Source organism: Pseudophryne corroboree, chromosome 7, assembly GCF_028390025.1.
Source record: "Pseudophryne corroboree isolate aPseCor3 chromosome 7, aPseCor3.hap2, whole genome shotgun sequence".
In the NCBI taxonomy this organism is placed as follows: domain Eukaryota; kingdom Metazoa; phylum Chordata; class Amphibia; order Anura; family Myobatrachidae; genus Pseudophryne; species Pseudophryne corroboree.
In genome coordinates, this window is record NC_086450.1 from 75,669,904 (window position 1) to 75,693,997 (window position 24,094).

At 46.3% G+C, this 24,094-nt stretch overlaps 1 protein-coding gene across 2 annotated transcripts in view; it reads right to left on the reverse strand.

The window, feature by feature from the left end:
* Window positions 1-2,462, reverse strand: part of ITPRID2 (ITPR interacting domain containing 2) — a 109,473-nt gene extending 107,011 nt beyond the window's left edge. The window contains exons 1-2 of one of the 2 annotated variants that reach the window (XM_063933328.1): window positions 2,068-2,462; window positions 1,740-1,935 (exon numbers count right to left, since the gene is read on the reverse strand). In XM_063933328.1, coding sequence (XP_063789398.1) covers window positions 1,740-1,905 — 166 coding nt within the window. In that variant the 5' untranslated portion in view covers window positions 1,906-1,935; window positions 2,068-2,462. Of the gene's footprint in view, window positions 1-1,739; window positions 1,936-2,056 lie in introns of both variants that reach the window. The other variant, XM_063933327.1, reaches the window with a different exon arrangement.
* Between the last annotated feature and the right edge of the window lie 21,632 nt (window positions 2,463-24,094).

Here is a 24,094-nt window from a genome sequence, read left to right on the forward strand (position 1 = left end):
TCTGTGTATATAGAGTTCAAATTAAGCTACTTATGCTTGTTGTTTCAGAAAGCAAAACATGACATGCAACAGTAAGAAAATACGTCAGTCAATTCAGCTTCATCAGGAGCTCTAAATGCCGGAGCAAACCCAGCAATGTCATAGTTCGAAACACTTCCTTACTATAACCTCAAGTCCCTTTAAAATCACATTACAAATGAATAGGTGTCATCAATCACCTATCCACCACTAGCCTGCTCAGTTTCGAATGTAAATAGGATAAAACATCTAAAAAGGGGCATTCTTGAATGAACCTTCGGTAGTATTTAATGACTAGATAATATGCATAGGGGTTAAAAAAAATATAAAAAGGTTACGGATGACCGTTACATAACTGCAGGATTATCACTGTAACCATACATTTATTTTCCCCATTGAAAGCTACTAAGCCATTTCATTTACATACTTTTAGCTGATGTCACAAAACCCAGACACACCATGTGATTTAATGGCACATTTAACGGTTAAATCACACTAATCGTAAAGCTAACATTTCTGTCCCATGCATAGAGGATGTATGTAAATGAGTACAGGTTCCTGCATAAAAAGGTACACACCGTACTCACTTGATGGAGGAGCTTTGGGATTAATATCTCACAGGTCAGAAAGCAGAACCCCGAGCCAGTATCCAGCTAGCCACTTAAAGATTGTTCTGTAGACACCAGGACTTGTAGCATTCAATACATTATTCAAAATTTGTACTGACTCACATTCTAGTCTGAACATGTTGCAATCTGCTTCCGTACACTTTGCCTCAATGACCTTATTACACCGGTCTCTGGCAGACAGATATACAGTAATGCTGCGTTACAATGGTGTGCAAGCAGGTAAGCACATGCTACACATTCACACCCCTCCACAAAACTACAACACAAGTTCTAAACCAGAGAATACAATAACAACTGATAGATTGGACTTTATGTATCAAACCTACGCAGTCAGCTTAGCACTACGGAGGTTCTATACACAGCAGGTAGCTGTCATTTCAATGACAACCATACACTGTGTTGATTGGGGTGAGCATGTACAGATTTTGGCCACAAGAGCAAGTAAAATATCTTTAGGTAACTTTAGGGTCTGTTGTCCTTAAATCGTCCAGAAACAGCGTGCACAGATTTACCATGGCTGTAACACAGCACATACCAGAGAACTCTCCTGCATGGAGAGAAATAGCGCACACAGCAGCCCTCCCATAGAGTCTTCTATGGGGACAGCTATTTAACAAGCTCCCAAAAGCTTAGCTTCTCCGAGCATGACAGTGTGGAATCTAACACCATCTTGGAACACGAGCCCCAAAATACCTTATTGCTGCAATATACAGTGATAATGAATGTCTGTTTTGGGGGCATATTTGATTTTTTTTTAAATAAATATGACCCTTGGTAGTGCAATGGCCATTAAAGACCCGATGTGGACCCTTCAGGTACTGGCCTGCTGAGGATTACAAAGCAAAAAGGCTCTGGCTAAAATAAACTGTATAGAAAGTTTTAAAAAGTAATTAAATAAGTTTTGCATTTGCAGAACAAGATGTTCTTCCCCTGATCACAGACTAAGGATAGAGCAGAATGAGGAAGTGTTGGGGTGGTGGGGAAGTATTGGGCACTATTGGTTTCCTGATCATCGCTGTGCTGCCAGAAGACCAGTTATGATTCTGTAACTCTGGGGGGGCTGGTTCCATTGTCAGTGACTTTGGTACTGACCTGAGCACTCTCCCAGCTGCACAGCCGGAGAAATCTGGGTCGCTTCCGCTGAAACATCCTCTCCAGCCTCCGATGCTTGCCAGGAATCCCTACTCTTCGCCCAGGCCTTCCTCCTCTCGGTCACTATCGCCCTGGGCTGAGCCTCCTCCAGGGCAGTGTCATCCATGTTCTCTCTCGCCTTTAGCACTGAAGCAACCTGCAGAGATTAGCAGAAGAGACCCATCAGAGGCTCCCTTCCCTCCTCCTCAGTCCTGATCGGCGGAAGTCACAGCAAACAAAGTTATCAGCTGGTGCACAGGACTCCTCTGCATACTCACATTCCACTTACTCCATTAAACGGCACTTGGGGGATGAGTGGTCTCTCTCAATTTCCAGATAATCCTGCCCGCCCGAGCGCGTTTCTGCTGCCGCTTCCTTCTACCCGTCGCCGCCCCCGCCTTTTTTTTCCGCCGCGTTCAACTTCTCTGACTTACAACACTGTAGCAAGTTCAACTTTTTTTTTTTTTTTTTCGTACGTAGCGATCACAGACAGAGAGGAAACTCCCGCGCAGGCGCTTATTGTCAGGATTATGTTAAAGTAACACCTGAAAGAGGAGGAGATAGATATTTAGGAACCACTCCCCTTCCCTTCCCTGAGTGTCATAACAAGGGGGCACAGCAGGAATGTACATCCACAGGCAGTGTTCTGGCTGAAGTTGTAACTCTTCCAGGGAAACGCGTTTATTTACCTCAGTAAACTGCAGTACATGTGAAAGTACCAGTCTCAGTGCCAGTGTGTATTTAATTAAGGCGTTTCAAGGAGAAAAAAAAAACCTGGGTATTAATTGAAACCAGCTTATGGTCGTTATCTGCTTCACACACCTAATGATCATCAGTTTTAGCAAATAATAAGTTAGTGAGTAGTTGGGTGTTTATTGTGTACACTCTGAGTCATTTTTTGTTTTACTTGGGAACTGCATTATGTCGTTTGTGCAACCACCTTCAATGAAGCCTTTGTTTTTATTGCACCATTAATGCAGGTGGGAGGAAATCCAATATTAGCTCTTTATTTGCAAAAAAAAACGTATTGGCCATGAGTGTATCAAAATGTAATGAAATACGTCCATCGTGTTAAGACGCATTATTATTCTTTATTATTAAGGCACTACAAGGGGTCTGCAGCGCCTCACGGAGTACATAAACAGAAACCGTATGAACACAACAAGAAAAAGCGACAAGTACAGAGCATTGCAGGACATGGACGTGTTTTATAAATATTGCTGCATCAGCAGACGTGATACTCAAATAAGCAGCAGGGCGACAGAGTTTAAGGCACAGGTTCCCAAACTCGGTCCTCAGCTTTTAAGACTAGCCATGATTGGGCACAAGTGACTTATGCTGCTTTCAGATCGCAAATGCCGGATCCCACCCGGTAAGAGAAACGTGTCCTTACCGGGTGGGATCCGGCATTTGCGCTCCTTTGCTGGCTTTCCGACCCGGCAATATACCGGGTCGGTTGCCATAGCAGCGGGGGGCGCAGCAGGGGCGGGGGTGGAGGCGGCGCTGGGAGATGAACTCATCTCCTGCGCCGCCTCACCCTATGCTGTGAATGGGAGCCGTGTCGCATCGGAACGGCTCCCATTCACACTGCACCTGACCCGGTATTCAACCCGGTAATAACCCTTCTTTCTCTAAAGTCCTAAGTGGATGCTGGGACTCCGTAAGGACCATGGGGAATAGCGGCTCCGCAGGAGACTGGGCACAACTAAAGAAAACTTTAGGACTACCCGGTGTGCACTGGCTCCTCCCACTATGACCCTCCTCCAGACCTCAGTTAGAATCTTGTGCCCGGCTGAGCTGGATGCACACTAGGGGCTCTCCTGAGCTCCTAGAAAAGAAAGTATATTTTAGGTTTTTTATTTTCAGTGAGATCTGCTGGCAACAGACTCACTGCTACGAGGGACTAAGGGGAGAAGAAGCGAACCTACCTGCTTGCAGCTAGTTTGGGCTTCTTAGGCTACTGGACACCATTAGCTCCAGAGGGATCGAACACAGGACCCGACCTCGATCGTCCGGTCCCGGAGCCGCGCCGCCGTCCCCCTTACAGAGCCAGAAGCATGAAGATGGTCCTGAAAATCGGCGGCAGAAGACTTCGGTCTTCAACAAGGTAGCGCACAGCACTGCAGCTGTGCGCCATTGCTCCTCATGCACACCTCACACTCCGGTCACTGATGGGTGCAGGGCGCTGGTGGGGGGGGGGGGGGGCGCTCTGAGCAGCAATATTAACACCTTGGCTGGCAAAATAATCACAATATATAGTCCTAGAGGCTATATATGTGAAAAATACCCCTGCCAGGATCCATAAAAAAGCGGGAGAAAGTCCGCCGAAAAGGGGGCGGGGCTATCTCCCTCAGCACACTGGCACCATTTTTCCCTCACAGCTCCGCTGGAAGGATCGCTCCCAGGCTCTCCCCTGCAGTTTCAAGACTACAAAGGGTAAAAAAGAGAGGGGGGGCACTAAATTTAGGCGCAGCAGTATATATATAAGCAGCTATAAGGGAAAATCACTCAGTTATAGTGTTCATCCCTGTGTTATATAGCGCTCTGGTGTGTGCTGGCATACTCTCTCTCTGTCTCCCCAAAGGGCTTTGTGGGGTCCTGTCCTCTGTCAGAGCATTCCCGGTGTGTGTGCGGTGTGTCGGTACGGCTGTGTCGACATGTTTGAGGAGGAGGCTTATGTGGAGGCGGAGCAGATGCCGATAAATGTGATGTCACCCCCTGCGGGGTCGACACCTGAGTGGATGGTTATGTGGAAGGAATTACGCGACAGTGTCGACTCCTTACATAAAAGGTTTGACGACATACCAAATATGGGACAGCCGGCTTCTCAGCCTGTGCCTGCCCAGGCGTCTCAAAAGCCATCAGGGGCTCTAAAACGCCCGCTACCTCAGATGGCAGACACAGATGTCGACACGGATACTGACTCCAGTGTCGACGACGATGAGACTAATGTAACTTCCAATAGGGCCAAATGCCCTCTACTCTCTCATACCCCTTTTACACTGACACAAAAACCCGGGTCACAGCCCGATGTGAAAGGATTAACGCGGGTCTAGTTAAATGGATTGGTATGGGAAGGATCCGGGTTTCAGGGCAGCATGAAGGGGTAACCCGGGTCCTGTTGAAGCCCTATGGAGAGCTGGCTCACCGGCACTTGGAGATGATGTCATCTCCAAGTCTTTCATTGTCTCTCCGTGAATCCCATTTTCTCCTTGTTATACGGCTTGGTAAAAATCACCTTTACTGTATGCTGCTCTGAGTATATATTGTTAAACCACTATTTATTTATTTATTGAGAATTTTTTTAATTAATTTTAAAGTAATGATAAATCACTCTTAGCTCTGCACAAGACAGTTCAGTTCTTGCCTAGTTGCCTATACTGCTTGAGTTCAGTCAGGCTGCATATGGACCATCACTCCTCATCAATTTTAAAATCCTTTTACAGATTCTCAGTTGGATTGAGAGGATAAATGTGGCTTGTCAACAATCAGAATCTCGACACGCATTATGGGGGCGCCGAAACGCAGACATTGTAATGTAATTATTGGTAATTAATTATATTGGCAGTTGAACTACCAGCTAGCGGAAATGACATCACAGTGCGTTCCGGTGTCTTCATAATGCTTGTCAAAAATTCTGATTGTCAACAAGCCAAATACTTCCCAAAACTGGACCACGCCTCCCCAGTACCCGGGCCCATTCAGCTCTCGCAGGCCCTGAAGGTCAATGCAGATAGTGGGTAGATAACTCAAAGCAGATATATATTTCTTAGTATAATGGAAAAGACCTGAGCCAACTGATAAGAATAACCTTTCACAACTATAAAGTGACTTAATATAGTATAACCGTCAGCTGGTGTGAAAGAAAGTCTATGTATCAGTGTTAGAATGTAGGGAAAGCCCCAAAAGCAATGTCTCCAATGGGTGAGCTTTATAATGTGATACTCCAATGCAGATGAAAAGAAAAGAAAATCTATATATTGTGTAATGTTCTAATAGAGTAAACAAAGTGCAACATGAAACATACTCATCTATTTGAGGTTATAAATAGTCCTTAACCTTTTCCATGATGGTAAGGGAAATTATACACTTATTGGGCAGGATATAATGAAGTCCTAGTTCGGTGGCCGTGTGGTTTAGCCCATACTTGCCTACTTCGCTACCCCCTCCTCCATGGTGGCATGGTCGGCGGCAAGATGGGCTGTTTGGGGGCGTGGACAACTGGGAAGTGGCAGTCCGGGGGGCGTGATATCACAATCACATCATCATGGCTCCACCCCCCCGCTATACAGTGGCGAGAGAATAGGCAGCCCCTCCGCCCCCCGGCCGCCCACTTGTTCTCTGCTGTGGACGGCCGGGGGTGCGGGGTGCGGAGGGGCTGCCAGAGAAAGCAGGAGACTTGCCCACCTTTTGGGGGGCGGGCAGCAGGGCCACCGGATATTCGGGAGCCTCCCGGCCATTCCGTGAGGGTACGCAAGTAGGGATCCGGTCTGAAGATCGACACTGTCTAGGTCGACAATGTTTAGGTCGACCACTATAGGTCGATAGTCACTAGGTCGACAGGGTTGGAAGGTCAACAGGTCAAATTGTCGACATTAGTTTTTCAATTTTTTCTTTTTTTTTACTTTTTCATACTTAACGATCCACGTGGACTACGATTGGAATGGTAATCTGTGCCGAGCGAAGCGAGGCAACTTGTGCGAGGGGACACGGTGCACTAATTGGGGTTCTCGGTCACTGTATGAAGAAAAAAAACTCATGTCGACCTTTTGACCTGTCGACCTAGCACATGTCGTCCTAGAAACCCTGTCGACCTATAGTGGTCGACCTAGACACTGTCGATCTAATGATCCACACCCGCCAAGTTTAGCCTTGTACATGACTGCCCCTTTAAAAGTAGGGCAGAGTTTAGCCAGCATCCTGCATGGCTGCCGAACTCAGACTTCATTACATCCCGCCCATTATTGGATGTATGTTTTGGAAGTGAAGGAGCACAGTCAGCACACCACTGCTTCATACTGGAAGGGAAATAAGGAGACAGGCACCACTGCAAGACCTTCATTGACAATCAGGTCAGGGCTGACCAGGTATAGTGGCCAGGTATACATCAGAAGGTCATGGCAGGCAATGGTAAAATAGTCTGGTAAAAGGCAGAGCTCAAATGTCTCAAATTCTGGAAAGATCGGTCTTACATAGAAGGTACTTAAATCTAGAAAGGGAAGTGAATGATACACCAGTGTCAGGTACCAATCAGAAGGGCCAAAGGCTCTGTCAGTACTCTACCCAGTACTTTTTACACCTCAGAGCCCAAGCAGCCGGGGGATTGTAAGGGGACTTGTACAAATTCACGTCAACTAGAACAAAAAGGTCCAGGCCAATTAGGGAACTATTCACTGATTTAATTAGATATTGTTTGTTAACCTATTATGCCAGATCATGGATATCTGGTGAGAAGGGGCCTTATCTCCCCACAAAAAATTATCTAACTGGCCAATCACATCTGCACTTGAGGACAGCTGTGCTTTACAGGGGAATTGTTCATCTATGTATTTACCCTTGGATTCTACATATGACTTAAGACTGTCGGGATTCCGGCATTGGTATTTTGACTGCTGGGATCCCGCCCGCTGGAATCCTGACTGGATCCTGATTTAACATATAGCGTTGACCACATTATTTTAACCGCTAAAATCATATTTAAAGTATGCCTGCGACCTGTCATGTGGTAAATCGCCGGCCGTCTGCCTAAAATATAACAGTGCAAGTGATGGTGGGAGGTCAAAGTCAGCTTGTGGGTGTATTTATTTTTAAATTATTTGAAACAATTATACACAGGCGAACTCCAGCCGATGGATCTCTGAAGAGTTCATCTAGAAGCTGAGTAGTTATGTAATCAATCGATTGCGTTACAGATTTTTTTATTATTTTAAAATACAGACAATTCTGAGTTAATAAATAATCCTTTCTATTCCTAAGGACAAATAAAATGTGAAAAATGCTAAAGTGTCAATACTGTACTTTGTACAGCCGCTGTATACAAATAACTATATTCTACAAGTTCTACAGGGTTGGGTTCGGGTGACTGGCCGTTGGGAGACCGCCGGTCATCCTACCGACGCCGGGATCTGGCTCTCAGATGGCTGGCGAGGGAACGGGCGCAACAAAGCCCCTTGCAGGTTCTATTCCCACTCTGTGGGTGTCGTGGACACCCAGGAGTGGGAATAGTCCCTGTTGGTCGACCGGCCGACCGGTGGGCTATTCAGCGTTCGGGATCCCATCGTCGGTAATGTGACCGGCAGTCACATGACCGCATCCCGTTCTACATACAGTATATATAGAGTGAGCAGTGCATTACAGGTTGAGTATCCCATATCCAAATATTCCGAAATACGGACTTTTTTGAGTGAGACTGAGATTGTGAAACCTTTGTTTTCTGATGGCTCAATGTACACAAACTTTGTTTAATACACAAAGTTATTAAAAATATTGTATTAAATGACCTTCAGGCTGTGTGTATAAGGTGTATATGAAACATAAATGTATTCTGTGTTTAGACTTAGGTCCCAGCACCATGATATCTCATTATGGTATGCAATTATTCCAAAATACGGAAAAATCCGATATCCAAAATACCTCTGGTCCCAAGCATTTTGGATAAGGGATACTCAACCTGTATATAGCCTCTGCCCTTGTAACGCCTACAAATGTAATAGTTTTGTCAAATGAAAGCTTGTGCAGGAGCTGCAGCTTTGGTTGATACTGAAGACTGTCAGATTTGTTCAGAGGATGTATTGTGCATAATGACTTATGAGCAATGCAAAACTTATTTGATTTAGGGGGAGATGTATCAAGCGGTGGAGAGAGATAATGTACCAACTAATCAGTTATCTTTTTCTAGGCTTAGGGGGATACGTACTAAGCAGTGATAAAAGTGGAGAAGTGAGTCAGTGGAGAAGTTGCCCATGGCAACAAATCAGCTGCTCTGTATACTTTTATAGTATGCAAATTTTAAATGTTACGTCAATGCTGATTGGTTGCCATGTGCAACTTTTTCCACTGGCTCACTTCTCTACTTTTATCACTGCTTAGTACATGTCCCCCTTTGTTTGAAAAAAAAAAAGTCAGGAGCTGATTGGTTTGCACTGTACTTTAGCTCACTCCACTTTATCTCTCTCGAAGGTTTAATACGTCTTCCCCTTAATGTCATATCTCTCATTCTTCACTTGCACGGAGGAGGAAAGAGGAAGTAACCATCATCACTGTGCTATTGAATCTGGCACACTGCATTTCCATATACTGTGCACCAATCTGTTCTCTACCCGGTGAGAGAGGCATAGGGAGGACTGTGTTCTTTTGAATACATTTATAGAAAACAAAGTACTATGTAAAAAATTATTTTTTTCACTAACAGGGATATTGATTTACGCTACAGAGCCTTCACTCTGCAGGATTGCCTATGTGGCACTGTAAAAAAAAATCCTTTGTTATTTATGTACATTTTCTTGACTTTAAGGGGTAAATTTACTAAGATGGGAGTTCTATTTAATATGGGATGTTGCCTATAGCAACCAATCAGATTCCAGGTATTATCGTCTAGAAGGAGCTAAATAAATGAGAAGTAGAATCTGCTATGGGCAACATCCTATCTTAAATAGAACTCTCATCTTAGTAAATTTACCCCGATGTATTTTTAAAATATTTTCATATTAGTGTAGACCTGGAACGGATGTGTCTGTAAAGTTATACTGGTCACAGGCTCTACAATGCGTGCAACAGTAATGGGCATAAAGGGGGTCATTCCGAGTTGATCGCACGCTGCCGATTTTTGCTGCACTGCAATCAGGTCTCTACTGCGCGTCGTATGGGTACAATGCGGATCGTTGCTTAGCTATGGATTTAACGAAGAATCCAGTCGCACAGCCGATCGCAAGGAGATTGACAGAAAGAGGGAGTTTATGGGTGGCAACTGACCATTTTCTGGGAGTGGTAGGGAAAACGCAGGCGTGTCTGGGCGTTTGGAGGGCGGGTGTGTAACGTCAATTCCGGCACCAAAAAGACTGAAGTGATCGCAAAGGGCTGAGTAAGTTCAGACCTACTCTGAAACTGCACAAAATGTTTTTGCAGAGCTCGGCTGCACAGGCATTCGCACACTTGCAAAGCGAAAATACACTCCCTTGTGGGCGGCGACTATGCGTTTGCACGGCTGCTAAAAACAGCTAGCGTGCGATCAACTCAGAATGACCCCCATCGTCTCATACCTCCCAACATTTGGAGTCCTCAGGTAGGGACATCTAGTGTGGGGAAGAAAAGGGGGTGTGGTCTATTGGAAAGGGGGCATTGCTTCACGTGAATGGCGTGATCGTGAGCCACGCCTCCAATTTTCATCACAGTGGGGGCACGACCAGTGCTCTGTGAGCTGCTGACCATGCCCACAGTCCCTCTGGCTCACTGGAATAGATGCTGTGCGCATGCGCACAGCGTCTATTCACCGCAGAACAGCAAGTGATTCACCGCAGAACAGCGAGTGACAGAGCGAGTGATTCACCGCAGAGCAGCGAGTGATAGAGCAGAGCAGCAAGTGATAGGAAACCTCCCAACTACCCCCCACTGCGTGACACTGCGGCCCGCGGGAGGGACAGCGGGACAGACCAAAAGAAACGGGACTGTCCTGCGAAAAATCGGGACAGTTGGGAGGTATGCTAAGTCTTTAGAATTTGGAACTAGTCAATCGTAATTGGAACACAGACATTTTTATTTTTAGATGTTAAAAACAATCTAAACTCTGGCAAATTCAGCTCAAGCCATTTAAGCCCAAACCTTACTTTCACCTTGAACTTTGAACACCAAGTCCAGTCCCAGCCCAAAATGATGACTGTACAGCGAGAACGTGTCATATTTCACCCAGTGCAAATACGTATCGTTAGGATGGGCCATGTACATTTTTGCTTAGATGATCAAAAGCCTTATTTCCACTTTTTCTGCTGTGCCAGATGCAAACTATAAGAAAACATTGTGCAGAAATGAATGCATAAAAAGGGCATGACTGAATCTCCCTAAGCATTTATTATGAAAGGTCAGAGTATAAGCCATATGATTGATCTTGTTCAAGAAATGCTTCACAAAGCCGTTTGTACAACATCTTTGCGGAGCAGCTTTGATTACGGTGACCGGTACAAGAGCGTCCAATCTTTTTCCAGGATCATTATGAAGATAACTTACAAGCTGTTGTATGAAAGAGTACTGTCTAAATGGAATAGCAATATGAACCAGCATCATATTGTAGCGGATCCTAACGATTTAGGGTATGTGTCTCCTCTGTGAAGTTTTTAGAACTGTCAAAAGAATTAGGAGGGGAGAGGGCCCATGTGCAGTCTCCATGCGAGACCACTCTTCGTTGGCAGCAGCTGCGGCACTGTAGACTCTTATGCCAGAGTCTACTGCACATTCCCAGATCTCTAGGAACATGGCACCCATGCCTTATTGCCGGAGACATTTCTACTGCGCTTGCGCAAATCACCTGGAAAATGGCTGCTGTGCTTTCTGTCTGCAGCGCCGGTGATTTCTGTCTGCAGCGCTGGCAGCTGCGGGACTCTGGACGGGTAAGTATTATTATATGGGTGTGTGGTGAGCGGTGTGGTCTCCCCTGGACCCAGGGCCCGTGTGCACCGCACATCCTGCACCCATTTTAGATACACCAATGTCAGGGAGACAGCGCCGTAACTACGTGTGTGCCAAGTGGGCTTGGCACACAGCGCAGTTGCCCTGAGGGCGCAACGGCCAGCGGCATGTAATGAGTCAAATTGACTCATTACATGCCGCCTCTGTGTGCGCCGTGCGCGGCTGGAGGGTGAAGAGACCAGCGCCGGGTTCAAGGAGGAGGAGGGAGGGGGAGCAGGGAGCCGCAGCAGCGCTATTTGATTGGTAGTAAGCTCCGCTGCAGCATCCCCCTCTCCTTCTGTATTGGCTGCCCGGCGCTGCTATGGATGCTGGGATGCGGTTCCTTCATCCCAGCATCCATAGCAGCGCCGGGCAGCCAATACAGAAGGAGAGGGGGATGCTGCATCGGCGCTTACTACCAATCAAATAGCGCTGCTGCGGCTCCCTGCTCCCCCTCCCTCCTCCTCCTTCTCATCTCACTGCCTGCACCGAGAGGGAGATGCCAGCACGAGGAGCCTGTCTGCGGGGAGAAGGTGAGTATATCCCTCTCTCTCTTTCTTTCTCTCTCTCTTTCTCTCTCTCTCTCTCTCAGGGGGACACCGTCTGCCGCAATGTGTAAAAAGGGGTCCTGGCTGCCGCAATGTATAAAAAGGGGGTCTGGCTGCCGCAATGTGTAAAAAGGGGGGGGGGGGGGTCCTGGCTGCCGCAATGTGTAAAAAGGGGGCCTGGCTGCCGCAATGTATAAAGAGGGGGCCTGGCTGCCGCAATGTGTAAAAAGGGGTCCTGGCTGCCGCAATGTGTAAAAAGGAGGACTGGCTGCCGTAATGTGTAAAAAGGGGGACTGGCTGCCGTAATGTGTAAAAAGGGGTCCTGGCTGCCGCAATGTATAAAAAGGGGGTCTGGCTGCCGCAATGTGTAAAAAGGGGTCCTGGCTGCCGCAATGTGTAAAAAGAGGGCCTGGCTGCTGCAATGTGTAAAATGGGGTCCTGGCTGCCGCAATGTGTAAAAAGGGGGCCTGGCTGCCGCAATGTGTAAAGAGGGGGCCTGGCTGCCGTAATGTATAAAAAGGGGTCCTGGCTGCCGCAATGTGTAAAAAGGGGGACTGGCTGCCGTAATGTGTAAAAAGGGGGACGCTGTCTGCTGTAATGTATAAAAGGGGCTCTACCTGGTGTAGTGGCGCTACTGTGCAGCGTAATTTGAATAATGTATACTACTGTGCACCGTAGTATGAATTGCTATTATGTTGTGGCCACGCCCCTTCCCCGTGAAGCCACGCCCCTATAAATTTTGCCCCTACCTTACATGGGGGGGGGGGGGCGCCACTGTCGTTTCTTGCACACAGCGCTAAAATGCCTAGTTACTGGACTGCAGGGAGACAACCCAGTATTGTTTTACAGATGTTGCAAAAATACCATTCAAATCAGACTGTTGTAGGGAAACATTTATAAAGTGATCCAGCATCCCTAGTTAGTGTCACGGCACTAGAAGGTTGGTGATTTGGGATGGGACTCCTTGGGCTAGCTTTATGTGCTGGAGTGTGAGTGAAGCTGTATGCCTAATCATTTTACTCTTTGTGCAGGCCACTGGTAGTATAGCGGGTGACTGATGCTGGAGAGGTAGTCAGAAAGACAGATACTGAGACCAGATGCAGGCTAGCAGGATATTCCATGGCCGTAGCAGTTTAGCAGGATTTGCAGTATGCTGGGATATCTGGAGCAGGCTGCAGAATGTACTGTAACTGCTGGAACTGGCTGCTGGAAACACAACTGAGGCAGGGTGCAGTAATATACTGGAACTGGTGGAACTGGGTGCTGGAGACACAGCTGAAACAGTCTGCAGTAATATACTGGAACTGGTGGAAGTGGAACTGGGTGCTGGAGGCACAGTTGAAACAGGCTGCAGGAATATACTGGAACTGGTGGAACTGAGTGTTGGAAGCACAGCTGAAATAGTCTGCAGTAATATACGGAAACTGGTGGAACTGGGTGTTGGAAGCACAATTGAAACAGGCTGCAGGAATATACTGGAACTGGTGGAACTGAGTGTTGGAAGCACAGTTGAAAAAGGCTGCAGGAATATACTGGACCTGGGTGATGGAAGCACAGCTGAAACAGTCTGCAGTAATATACGGAAACTGGTGGAACTGGGTGTTGGAAGCACAGTTGAAACAAGCTGCAGGAATATACTGGAACTGGTGGAACTGAGTGTTGGAAGCACAGTTGAAGCAGGCTGCAGGAATATACTGGACCTGGGCGATGGAAGCACAGCTGAAACAGTCTGCAGTTATATACAGAAACTGGTGGAACTGGGTGTTGGAAGCACAGTTGAAACAGGCTGCAGGAATATACTGGAACTGGTGGAACTGAGTGTTGGAAGCACAGTTGAAACAGGCTGCAGGAATATACTGGACCTGGGTGATGGAAGCACAGCTGAAACAGTCTGCAGTAATATACGGAAACTGGTGGAACTGGGTGTTGGAAGCACAGTTGAAACAAGCTGCAGGAATATACTGGAACTGGTGGAACTGAGTGTTGGAAGCACAGTTGAAACAGGCTGCAGGAATATACTGGACCTGGGCGATGGAAGCACACCTGAAACAGTCTGCAGTTATATACAGAAACTGGTGGAACTGGGTGTTGGAAGCACAGTTGAAACAGGCTGCAGGAATATACTGGAACTGGTGGAACTGAGTGTTGGAAGCACAGTTGAAACAGGCTGCAGGAATATACTGGACCTGGGCGATGGAAGCACAGCTTAAGCAGGCTACAGTAATATAATGGAACTGGTGGAACTGGGTGCAGGAAGCACAGCTGAAGCAGGTTCTGTATGGTCAAGGAAACATGTTAGCTGGGAATATTGGGGAGATGAATCAAACCTAACAAAAACAGGTGAAATTACCCAAACCAACCAATCAGCTTCAAACTATTGTATTATATAATGTACAGTACTTCATAAATGATAGGTTGAATCTGATTGGTTGCTACGGTCGACTTCTCCCCTTGTCCTCTTTAGAAGGTTTGTTACACCCCCTACACGTTATGTATGGCTGAGAAAGACTGAGTGCAGTGCAAACTCATATGCATTGCGAGAAGTTGGTGCTTTGAACTCTCTGTGACCGTGATGTGACTGTAATCCTCACTGGCTGTAATCCTTTATTGGGCATCGGAGGTGCTGGTGCCTAAATCCTGTTTCAGTGTTTATCTGACCAGTAACACGATCCCCTGACTGCACAGATTTTCCATTTATCGTACTTCTCTTTCATTGTCTATGGGCTGGTGATCTGAGTAGTGGATCCAGGGCTTGCATAGACAATAGCAGTACATAAACTGGTGGGATGCAGTTACATTGCCAGCAGTCGGGATCCTGGCAGTCAGGATACCAACTTCGGAATCCAGACCACTGACAATGCCGACAGCCGGAATCCCGGCTAACAGGCTATTACCACTCGTGGGTGTCCACAACACCTATAGAGCGGGAATAAAACCTGTGACGAGCGCAGCGTGGCAAGTGCATTGAGCCCGCAAGGGTCTTTGTTGTGCTCGCCCCCCTGCCGGCATTCTAGCGGCCAGGATCCCGGCACCGGTATGCTGACCGCCGGGTTCCCAGCTGCCGGCATACCGCTGCATACCCAAACTGGCACCTCAAAGGGTATGGGACTCATGGTCGACAGTGTCTAGGTCGACACCTATTGGTCGACAGTGGCTAGGTCGACACAGCCATTAGATCGACCTGAACAAGGTCGACATGAGTTTTTAATGGTTTTTTTGGTGTTGTTTTTTTTCGTAAAGTGATTGGGAACCCCAATTAGTCCACCGTGTCCCCTATTTCTAGTGTCGACCTAATCACTGTTGACCAATGGGTGTCGACCTAAGTGGTGTCAACCCAGAATCCGGATACCCTCCTCATATATACCCAAGCATTTGACTACATTCTACCAGCTTCACTCTATTAATGACAGTGAAGACAGAGGCTTTATTAATGTTTATAGTTTCATTTACTCCTTTTAAATACATTGGTGTATGTTCCCATATCTATATGGCTTGTGCATTACTTATACCAATAATGAACAAAAAGACCTCAGTTTCAGGTCCCTATGCACTGCTAAATAGATGAGAGTTTAATAATGTAACTAGGTGATTAGAGCATGTGAACTAGGCTCTCCATTATCACCTAACAAGCTTCCCTGAGTTATTATCATAATGTTATCTTTAGTCTTGTACAGCATTGACAACGTTATCAGCACTGTACACACATAATATTCAAGTAAAGTACCTTTAACAGGCCGTGGTGTGACTCAGCAGATGGAGAGACTTGTGGAGGGAACTGATCTCCTCTCCAAAACCTGCTGACACCCCTAGCTGGCACCACGGTGGTACTTTTCCAAGTCAGCAGGGGCTTCCGTTATGGTGGTGCACTACTGGGTTGTTGGCTCTGCGGAGTGAGCTACACTGAGGACAGAACACTTAAATGAAGCTGTCGCAGTCTGGGACCTAGCTGCAGTATTCTTCTGACACTAGTGGAACTTGGTTACCACCATAGGTTACATTGGCATAGAAGAGAAAGGGAAAGGAAATGTATCAAACCTTCCAAAGAGTGGAGAAGAGGACCAGTGGAAATGTCTGAAGCAACCAATCAGCATCTAATTTTTTTGCGTACAATTTACATTTCTGTAGTGCGGATGCATACCCATACAGATTGTGTTGGGTGTAGTACGCGTGACCGGCGGTCTCCTGACCGCCGGTCACCTTACCGACGCCGGGATCCCGGCAGCATACCGACGCCGGGATCCCGGCAGGGAGGGGCGAGTGCAGCAAGCCCCTTGCGGGCTCGGTGGCGACCTGCGGTCGCCATGGGTTCTGTTCCCACTCTATGGGTGTCGTGGACACCCACAATTGGAAATAGTCCCTGTTGGTCGGCATGCCGACCATCGGGATAGTGAGCCGTGGGGCTCACGGAGGAGGTCATGTGACTGTCGGTCAGCCGACCAGCGGTCACATGACTACCACCCGATTGTGTTGCATATTACCATTACACCTTCTTATGCATGTACAACACTGTCTGCTTCTGATTGGCTGATTGTGGACTGATTGTGGACTGACGCCTCTAGCTGACAATACATAATTTAGTTATGTGGCTGCTATATTATGAAGTCGTGGCCATCTGCTTGCATTACTTCATTTATATTTTTATTTGGGCTACTACATTTGAGTTTTAATGGGGAAAATAACGTCATTTAATTTGCAGATTGTGTTTTGTGTTTCTAATCAATTCTTTTTAATATTGTAATAGAAATTAAACATGCTTGGCAGGGTGTTTTAAGAGAGGAGGGGGCCTGTGTGCAGACTCCTGGTGGGCTTCCTCCTCTCCACAGCGCCATAGGCTCCGGCATCGAGCCAGAGTCTACTGCGCATGTGCAGGTCTCCGGAAACATGGTGCCTGCCATGGTCTGGAGACAAATTCTGAACTGCGCATGCGCGGCGGCCATATTTGGTTGGATTTTTGCCGCAAATGTAGCGGCTATAGCGCTAGTCACTGGATTTTGGAGCGGTAAGTATAAAAAACATGGGTGCAGTGTGTGTGGTGTGCAGAGGTGTAGCTAGGTTCCATGGAGCCCGGAGCAAGGGTATGTTTCGGCGCCCCCTCTCCTGTACTGGATTGGGTGCATGTTACATGCCTAAGGCATGCAATAAAAGTTTAGGGGCATGTCTTCATGGGAAAGGGGAGTGGCCACAGAATATTACCAATTCAGATTACACCACGCAGTATTGTCCATTATTCACATTACACTACACAGTAGTACCCATTATACACTTTATGCCCTTATACACGTTACTCAACACAGTAAAGCTGCTTATACATGTTATGCAACAGTAGAGCCATTTATACGCATTATACCACAGTAGAGCCGTTTATACACGTCAGACCACAGTAGTCGCTTATATACGTTATGCCACAGTAGAGCCACTTATACATGTTACTCTGCAGCTTCTAATGCAGAGAGAGGTGCTGCAGCAACAGCTGGAGCAGAGAGAGGTGCTGCAGCATCAATCTAGAGAGAGAATGGTGTAGCAGGACAGAAGTAACCCCGCTGCACAGCTACAAGCAGACAGTGAAACATGTAAAGAGGACGGCAGATCTCCGGTATGTGCTGGTTGTCCGTGTCTCCTGCTGTCGCCTCTGGCCTGCCCTGTTCCCTACCTAGTATCCGAGTTAAGTCAGTCTGCACCCCCTTGCTTCTCCTCCTCCTCCTCTATGGCTGACTGTTCCTCCACCCATGGTATAGCGGGCGGAGAGAAGGGGGGGCTGGAGGCAGCACACCCTTTAACTTTTCCGGCACCCGGAGCACGTGCTCCACCGGAGCCACCCTCGCTACACCCCTGGCGGTGTGGGCCCAGGGGCCCGTGTGCACCGCATACATTGCAAGCATGATAGAAACGCCAATGATGCTTGGGGTAGGCATATGAATATCCTTACAAAGAGCTAAGGTTCAAAAAGGGTTGAGATTACCTAAAGGATAAAAAAAAGGGTCAGACTAGATGCACCAAGTGGTTTCTTATCTGCCGTCAAATTCTCTGTTTCTATGTTAAACAACAGACCTCGGCCCCCAGTTAAAAAATCAAATAAAATCCACCATATTACTATCCTACAGTAAAGCTTCTAATTACTTTTAAATTACCTGCTCGTTGCCAGGGATTTCATACGCTGGCTGTAATGCTTGTTGCCAGGTGTTTCATGCACTGGGTATCATGATCGTTGCCAGGGGTTTCATGCGTTGGGTGTCATGCTCATTGCCATGTGTTTCATGCTCTGGATGTCATGCTCGCTGCAAGGGGGTCATGCTCTGGTATCCATGCTCGTTACCAAGGGTAGTGCTCGTTATTAAGGGTAATGCTCGTTGTTAAGGGTAATGCTCATTGTTAAGGGTAATGCTCGATGCCTAAGGGTGTATACGTGTCCGCCAGCACTGCTATCCTGCTCCCCCTCCTCCCAGTCATAGTATTCCGCTGGGGGGGCAGAGTTTTACAAAATTACGTGGTTGCATTGTGACGTCACGACGCAACCGTGTTATTCTGCAAAACTCCGCTTCTGAGCGGAGTACTGAGTAAGAGGGAGGAGGGGGAACAGGATAGGGTTCACAAAGTGCCGCGGTGGGTGCCCCGTGCGATTGCACAGCTTATCCACTGCTAGAAACGGAACTGGGCATCTTAATGTCTGAGCATCTCCACCTGTAAAAAAAAAAAAAAAAAAAATGAAATAAAGAACAGGACTATTGTAAAGTTTCATTAAAAAAACACTCCCTAATTAACCCTTGTTTACCCATTTATTACTCACAAAATAAAGTGGTAAAAACAAAAAAATCACTGCTACTTCTCCTTCGGGGGCCCCGTCGCGAATGAGGGGTCAATGCAAGATATTCTCAATAGGAATGAATGAGGCCACGCTGATTATTCGGTTTGCAGCAGTTCCTATGCCCTGACACCACTAATCCCTTATTGGTGGTGTTTGGAAATCCTATGTAAACAGCGCTGCAGACTCCCGGTGTTTCAATTTATTATTAATGGTAGCAGAGCCGGACGGGCCATCTCTAGCACTCCTGACAAATGCCAGAAAGGCCAATAGCCAGATGCGCCAGCCAGGGCTGTCCAAGCAGCGCGGCCTCCCAGCTCTCTGCTTGGTCCCATCAGTAAGTCCCATCATTCAGGAACCTGAGAAGATCCTACAAGCAGCTAAACTCTACTAGTCGGGAAAGTATATAAGTGTAAAAGGGGCTAAGGGGCATGAAGGGGGCTCCGTGCGGGCATATAAAGAGGCACAAGCAAGCTTTCAGGCATATAAAGGACATAAAGGGGCATTAGAAAGTTTTGAGGCATATAAAGGACATAAAAGGGCATAAGGGAGCTCTGAGACATATAAAGGGAAATGAGAGAGCTTCGAGGCAAACAATGGGGCATAAGGGGCGTATGAGGGGGCTCTGATGCCCGAAGCAGAGAATACTACACCCCCCCCATTCCGCATCCTAACCCCAAACTCCTCCCCCACTCACAGCCTAACCCTAGCCCTCCCAGGTGGTGCCTAAACCTAACCCCCCTCCTGCAGCCTAAACCTAACCCTCACTTCCCCACAGCTAAACCCTAACCCTCCCTGGTGGTGCCTAACCCTAACCACCCCTCCCCGCACCCTAACCCTTCCCCCCTCCCACAGCCTAACCCTCTCCCCAAAGCCTAAACCTAGCCTCCCCCATCCGCGGCTTACCACTGTCGCGTCTCAGCAGACCTCGATCAGGATACCGGTGTTCGGGACCCCTGAGCCAGCATTGGGATCCATTTCGGATGTCAGTGCCGGCATTCCAAGCAGCATTGCCTTTCCGACTGCTGGGATACCGAATGCCGGTATCCAGAACGAATCTCCTCCCAACCATCCCGATTTTAGCGGGACAGTCCTGCTATTAGAGTACTATCCCACTGATCCTCCTGTGGGCCGCTACTATGGTTCAGAAAATGAAATAGGGCACTCTAGGGTTTCCCTAGAAGTATTGTGACAGGGACCCCTTTCAAATATTGCTATGGGGCCAACAAAGTTCTGGCTACGCCCCTGAATGGGAGAATATGAGGATAATAAATAAATATATACTTACTAGTAAATCTAACTTTACTTCCCCTTTTACTGAATGTCAATCACATCACCAGAATCGATGCAAATGTACTTTAAAGTCTAGGGAACACACTCTGAACAATGGCCCTCATTCCGAGTTGTTCGCTCGCTAGCTGCTTTTAGCAACATTGCACACGCTAGGCTGCCGCCCTCTGGCAGTGTATCTTAGCTTAGCAAAATAGCGAACGAAAGATTAGCAGAACTGCTACTAAATAATTCTTTGCAGTTTCTGAGTAGCTCCAGACCTACTCCTAGATTGCGATCAGCTCAGTCCGTTTAGTTCCTGGTTTGACGTCACAAACACGCCCTGCGTTCGGCCAGCCACTCCCCCGTTTCTCCAGACACTCCCGCGCTTTTCCCTGACACGCCTGCGTTTTTTAGCACACTCCCGGAAAACGCTCAGTTACCACCCAGAAACGCCCCTTTCCTGTCAATCATTCACCGATCAGCAGTGCGACTGAAAAGCGCAGCAGAATCCACAGCAAATCTACTAAGTTTTTAGTTAAATAACTAAGAGCATGCGCCCTGCGTGCCTTGCGCATGCGCATTTTGCAACAAATCGCAGGATAGCGAAAATCGTCAACGAGCGAACAACTCGGAATGACCCCCAATGAGCAGACACTAGGGAGCAAAATCTGTTGTTACTGGGGCACGGGGAGAGTATTCATAGATTGTATGGAGAATGTCCACATTTATATCCGCTATATAAACACACGTAACCCTTGTGTAACATGAAAGAATTAGAAAACCATTTACTTCTGTGCAAATAATTGTCAGTCAGAGCATGAAACCCGAAATGACACTATAAGGAATGAATATGCTGAAAAGATGACACTTACGAGATACAAATATCCTGCAATTGGGCTATAAAAAAAAGACTGTCTCCTTTAGTTTAAAACCCCATATATGAGACAATTGATATTAGAGTTTTATTGCGTCATAAATCAGTTTTCTGTCTGCTTATAGTGTCTGGACGTTGTCATGGGTGGTTATTATGTGTCATGTAAATAGTTTCATGTTAGTGATGTATGTACTGTATATGTAGAGTAGGTAGGACAAAAAGTATTATTTTATTTACTTAGTAACAGGAGACTTTCTCAGAATAAATACAGTATAGTATGTAAGAAAAAAACAGCGTGACAACAGTCCTTGGGGCCTCAGGTTGTATAGCAACTCGATCCAATCGTCATTTTTGCATTCGCCCGGTGGGCACATGATCAGGGCCCATCCTGCGCATTTGCCTGCATTTACTGCGGATGAACCGCAGAAAATGCGGATGCCTCTGCCTGTCAATCAGGCAGAGGCGTTCACGGGGCGGCAATGCTCCATTTCCAAGGCGGAGATGAAGCGTTGCGGGGGTGGCTGCATGGAAACGGGGTCGGCGGCTTCCGAACAGGGGGCACGATGTCGGTTAGCATGCTGGACGGCCTCGCCCTATGATGGGCACCCCCTAGTATGCGAGACAAAGGATTGCAAATTCTGCTAAAAAGCTGAATTTGCAATCCTTATTGAATAGGGTCCTTAGCGAGGTCTCTTTGGTTAATAAATACGAGTGTTATAAAATGCCTATTTAGATTGGATTTGCTTGTGTTCTTGTTTTACTTTCTATCACATTTTTACACACAGTACACTGTGGGGGATATTTATCAAAGCTTGGAGAGAGAAAACGTTGACAAAGATAAAGTACCCAACAATCAGCCCTTGTTATTTTTTGAACACAGACTGTGGATTGTAACATGACAGTTGGGAGCTGGTTGACTGGTATTTTATCTCTCTCTCTACTTTATTTCTCTCCAAAGTTCAAGAAATTTTCCCCTTTATTTTTTTGTGGCAACATCATGATACACAGCTATCAAATTAACACACTTATTCTCCTGATTATTTGACACCAAGCATGACATGTTTATCTTGTTCTGTTCCAATAATACATATATACATGATGTAATACTCTATTATATAAATACATTATAATGTCTGGTGCTTGACATGTTTAATTTATGTGTTGTATGATATATGTGTTGAATATATCTTTGTGGCTTGTCTGTGTGAATGCGTATGCTACCATATATCGCTGTGCACGCTGCGTGTACGTGCACAAACAGAGTCTCTGTTTGGAGTTTTTATGTTGTCTGTATGTAATATTTTTTGCTTCGACAGTCCACCCTTTGACAGTAGACAATAACTGTCATAACTGTCACACTAAACATAATTACAAAAAAAAATATTTCAAACAATAATTGGTGACCTAGACACACGTATGTATTCATTTCACAAATCAGACATTAACTATATTTGGGGAAGACAGGGAGGAGGACGGGACATCCTCTATATGCAATTGGCAGTCACGTGACCACTGGTTGGGTGTGGGACGACATTCAACCTACAGAGTATGCTGGAACAGTGCTATGGCCTGTGATGTCTGATTTGAACAAACGTTGTACCTACATCTTTGTACACTGATGTTTGGATTCGATAGAGGTTTTACTGGATAGAGGGAGAAAACACAAACAAATCGTGAAAGAGACATATACAATTTTCATGGTATATATTCCTATCACTCCCTTAACATTGTTTCCATTTCTGGATCGTATGCTAGGTCTGTTTCATTATTGAACAAGGGTTATTATTTCAGGTAGTGTCCTTCCTAGATAACATAAACCTTCGGAGTTCGGGGAGAGCCACTCATAAACTTTTCTTCCACATATATTAATGAACTCTTTATCTGCTATGTGTCTGATTGTTCCTGATTACCTCCCAATTTCCTGAAATTGGGGAGATCTAAACATACCAGGGATTTATCTATGGTACTGCTGGATCTTAAGAGTAGGGCGTCTAGTTATATTATATTCCTTGTCCACCGGTCCCCCCTCCCTCCATGTAATTCAAGTACCTCAGCTAACTCTAAAGAATATGGCACTAATCCTGCATCATTTTGTCTTAGAGGTAACTGTGAGCACATCCAACATTCCGTTTGGTTTAAGACCTTACCCACCAGTGAGTGGTAATCACTCAAGGGATGTCTGTAAAATGCTGCCTTATTGCTAGACTGACATCTCTGGATGCACTCATCTTCAATTATAGGGTCACAATAACTACAAAATACTGTATTCCTCAGACAATAGCCTATCACGTTACCTCCGAACTCCATAACTACTAGACCTTTGATCTTTCTCTGGCTTTAACAAAGTGATAGGTTGATCCTGGGATCCTATAAATACATCACACCTTTCTCCAGAACCAGTTCCAGTCCCACACTCGACTCCTCATGAAAACCTCACAAAAATAGAATGTCTTGAAAAAAAAAAAGTTTGTCAACGGGAAAAAGAAAGATAGAACAAAACAAATCTTGCCCATAGCAAATCCGTTACAATGACTGGTCTTTCTGTAATCCTTTAGTACGCTCAGGTAGTGTTCAACAGTGCCGCCTCTCAGTCTTCACGGAACAGACTCTCGGGTGATACTTCTGCGATCTCACTCCCTTTACGAGTTCCTTCCGGACTACCGACTTTTCTGCGATGTGAATTCATGGACCCAAGTCTCTCTCTCGGCTACTTTCACTGGGATCGTGTTGTCAACAAAACTTGGTACGGTCCTTCCCACCTGTCTATTAGGCAACCTGAGCGTAAGAACAATCACACAGTCTATTGGTTCACAATCAAGACAGTTAGTAGTTGGTATATCAGGAATCAACAGTTTCAGGTTCTTTTGTCAAGTTCTCAAATGCTGGCTCATCTTGATAAGATACTGTACTTTCACCTCATTGGTGTATTTCTGATCATTGTATGGATCGATCATGACATGAAGTTGTCTTCCAAAAAAAACAAAAACAAAAATTTCAAAGATGGTGATTCGTTAAATGGGGATCTGGGAGTGGTTCCGATGCTACATAACACTAGTGGCAGTGTCTATGACCACAATAGTCCAGTTTCAAGCTATCACTTTGCTCCTACTCCTAAGGATACCATATCTACACACACATTTCTGTACAATTTTCTTTGCGGTAAACA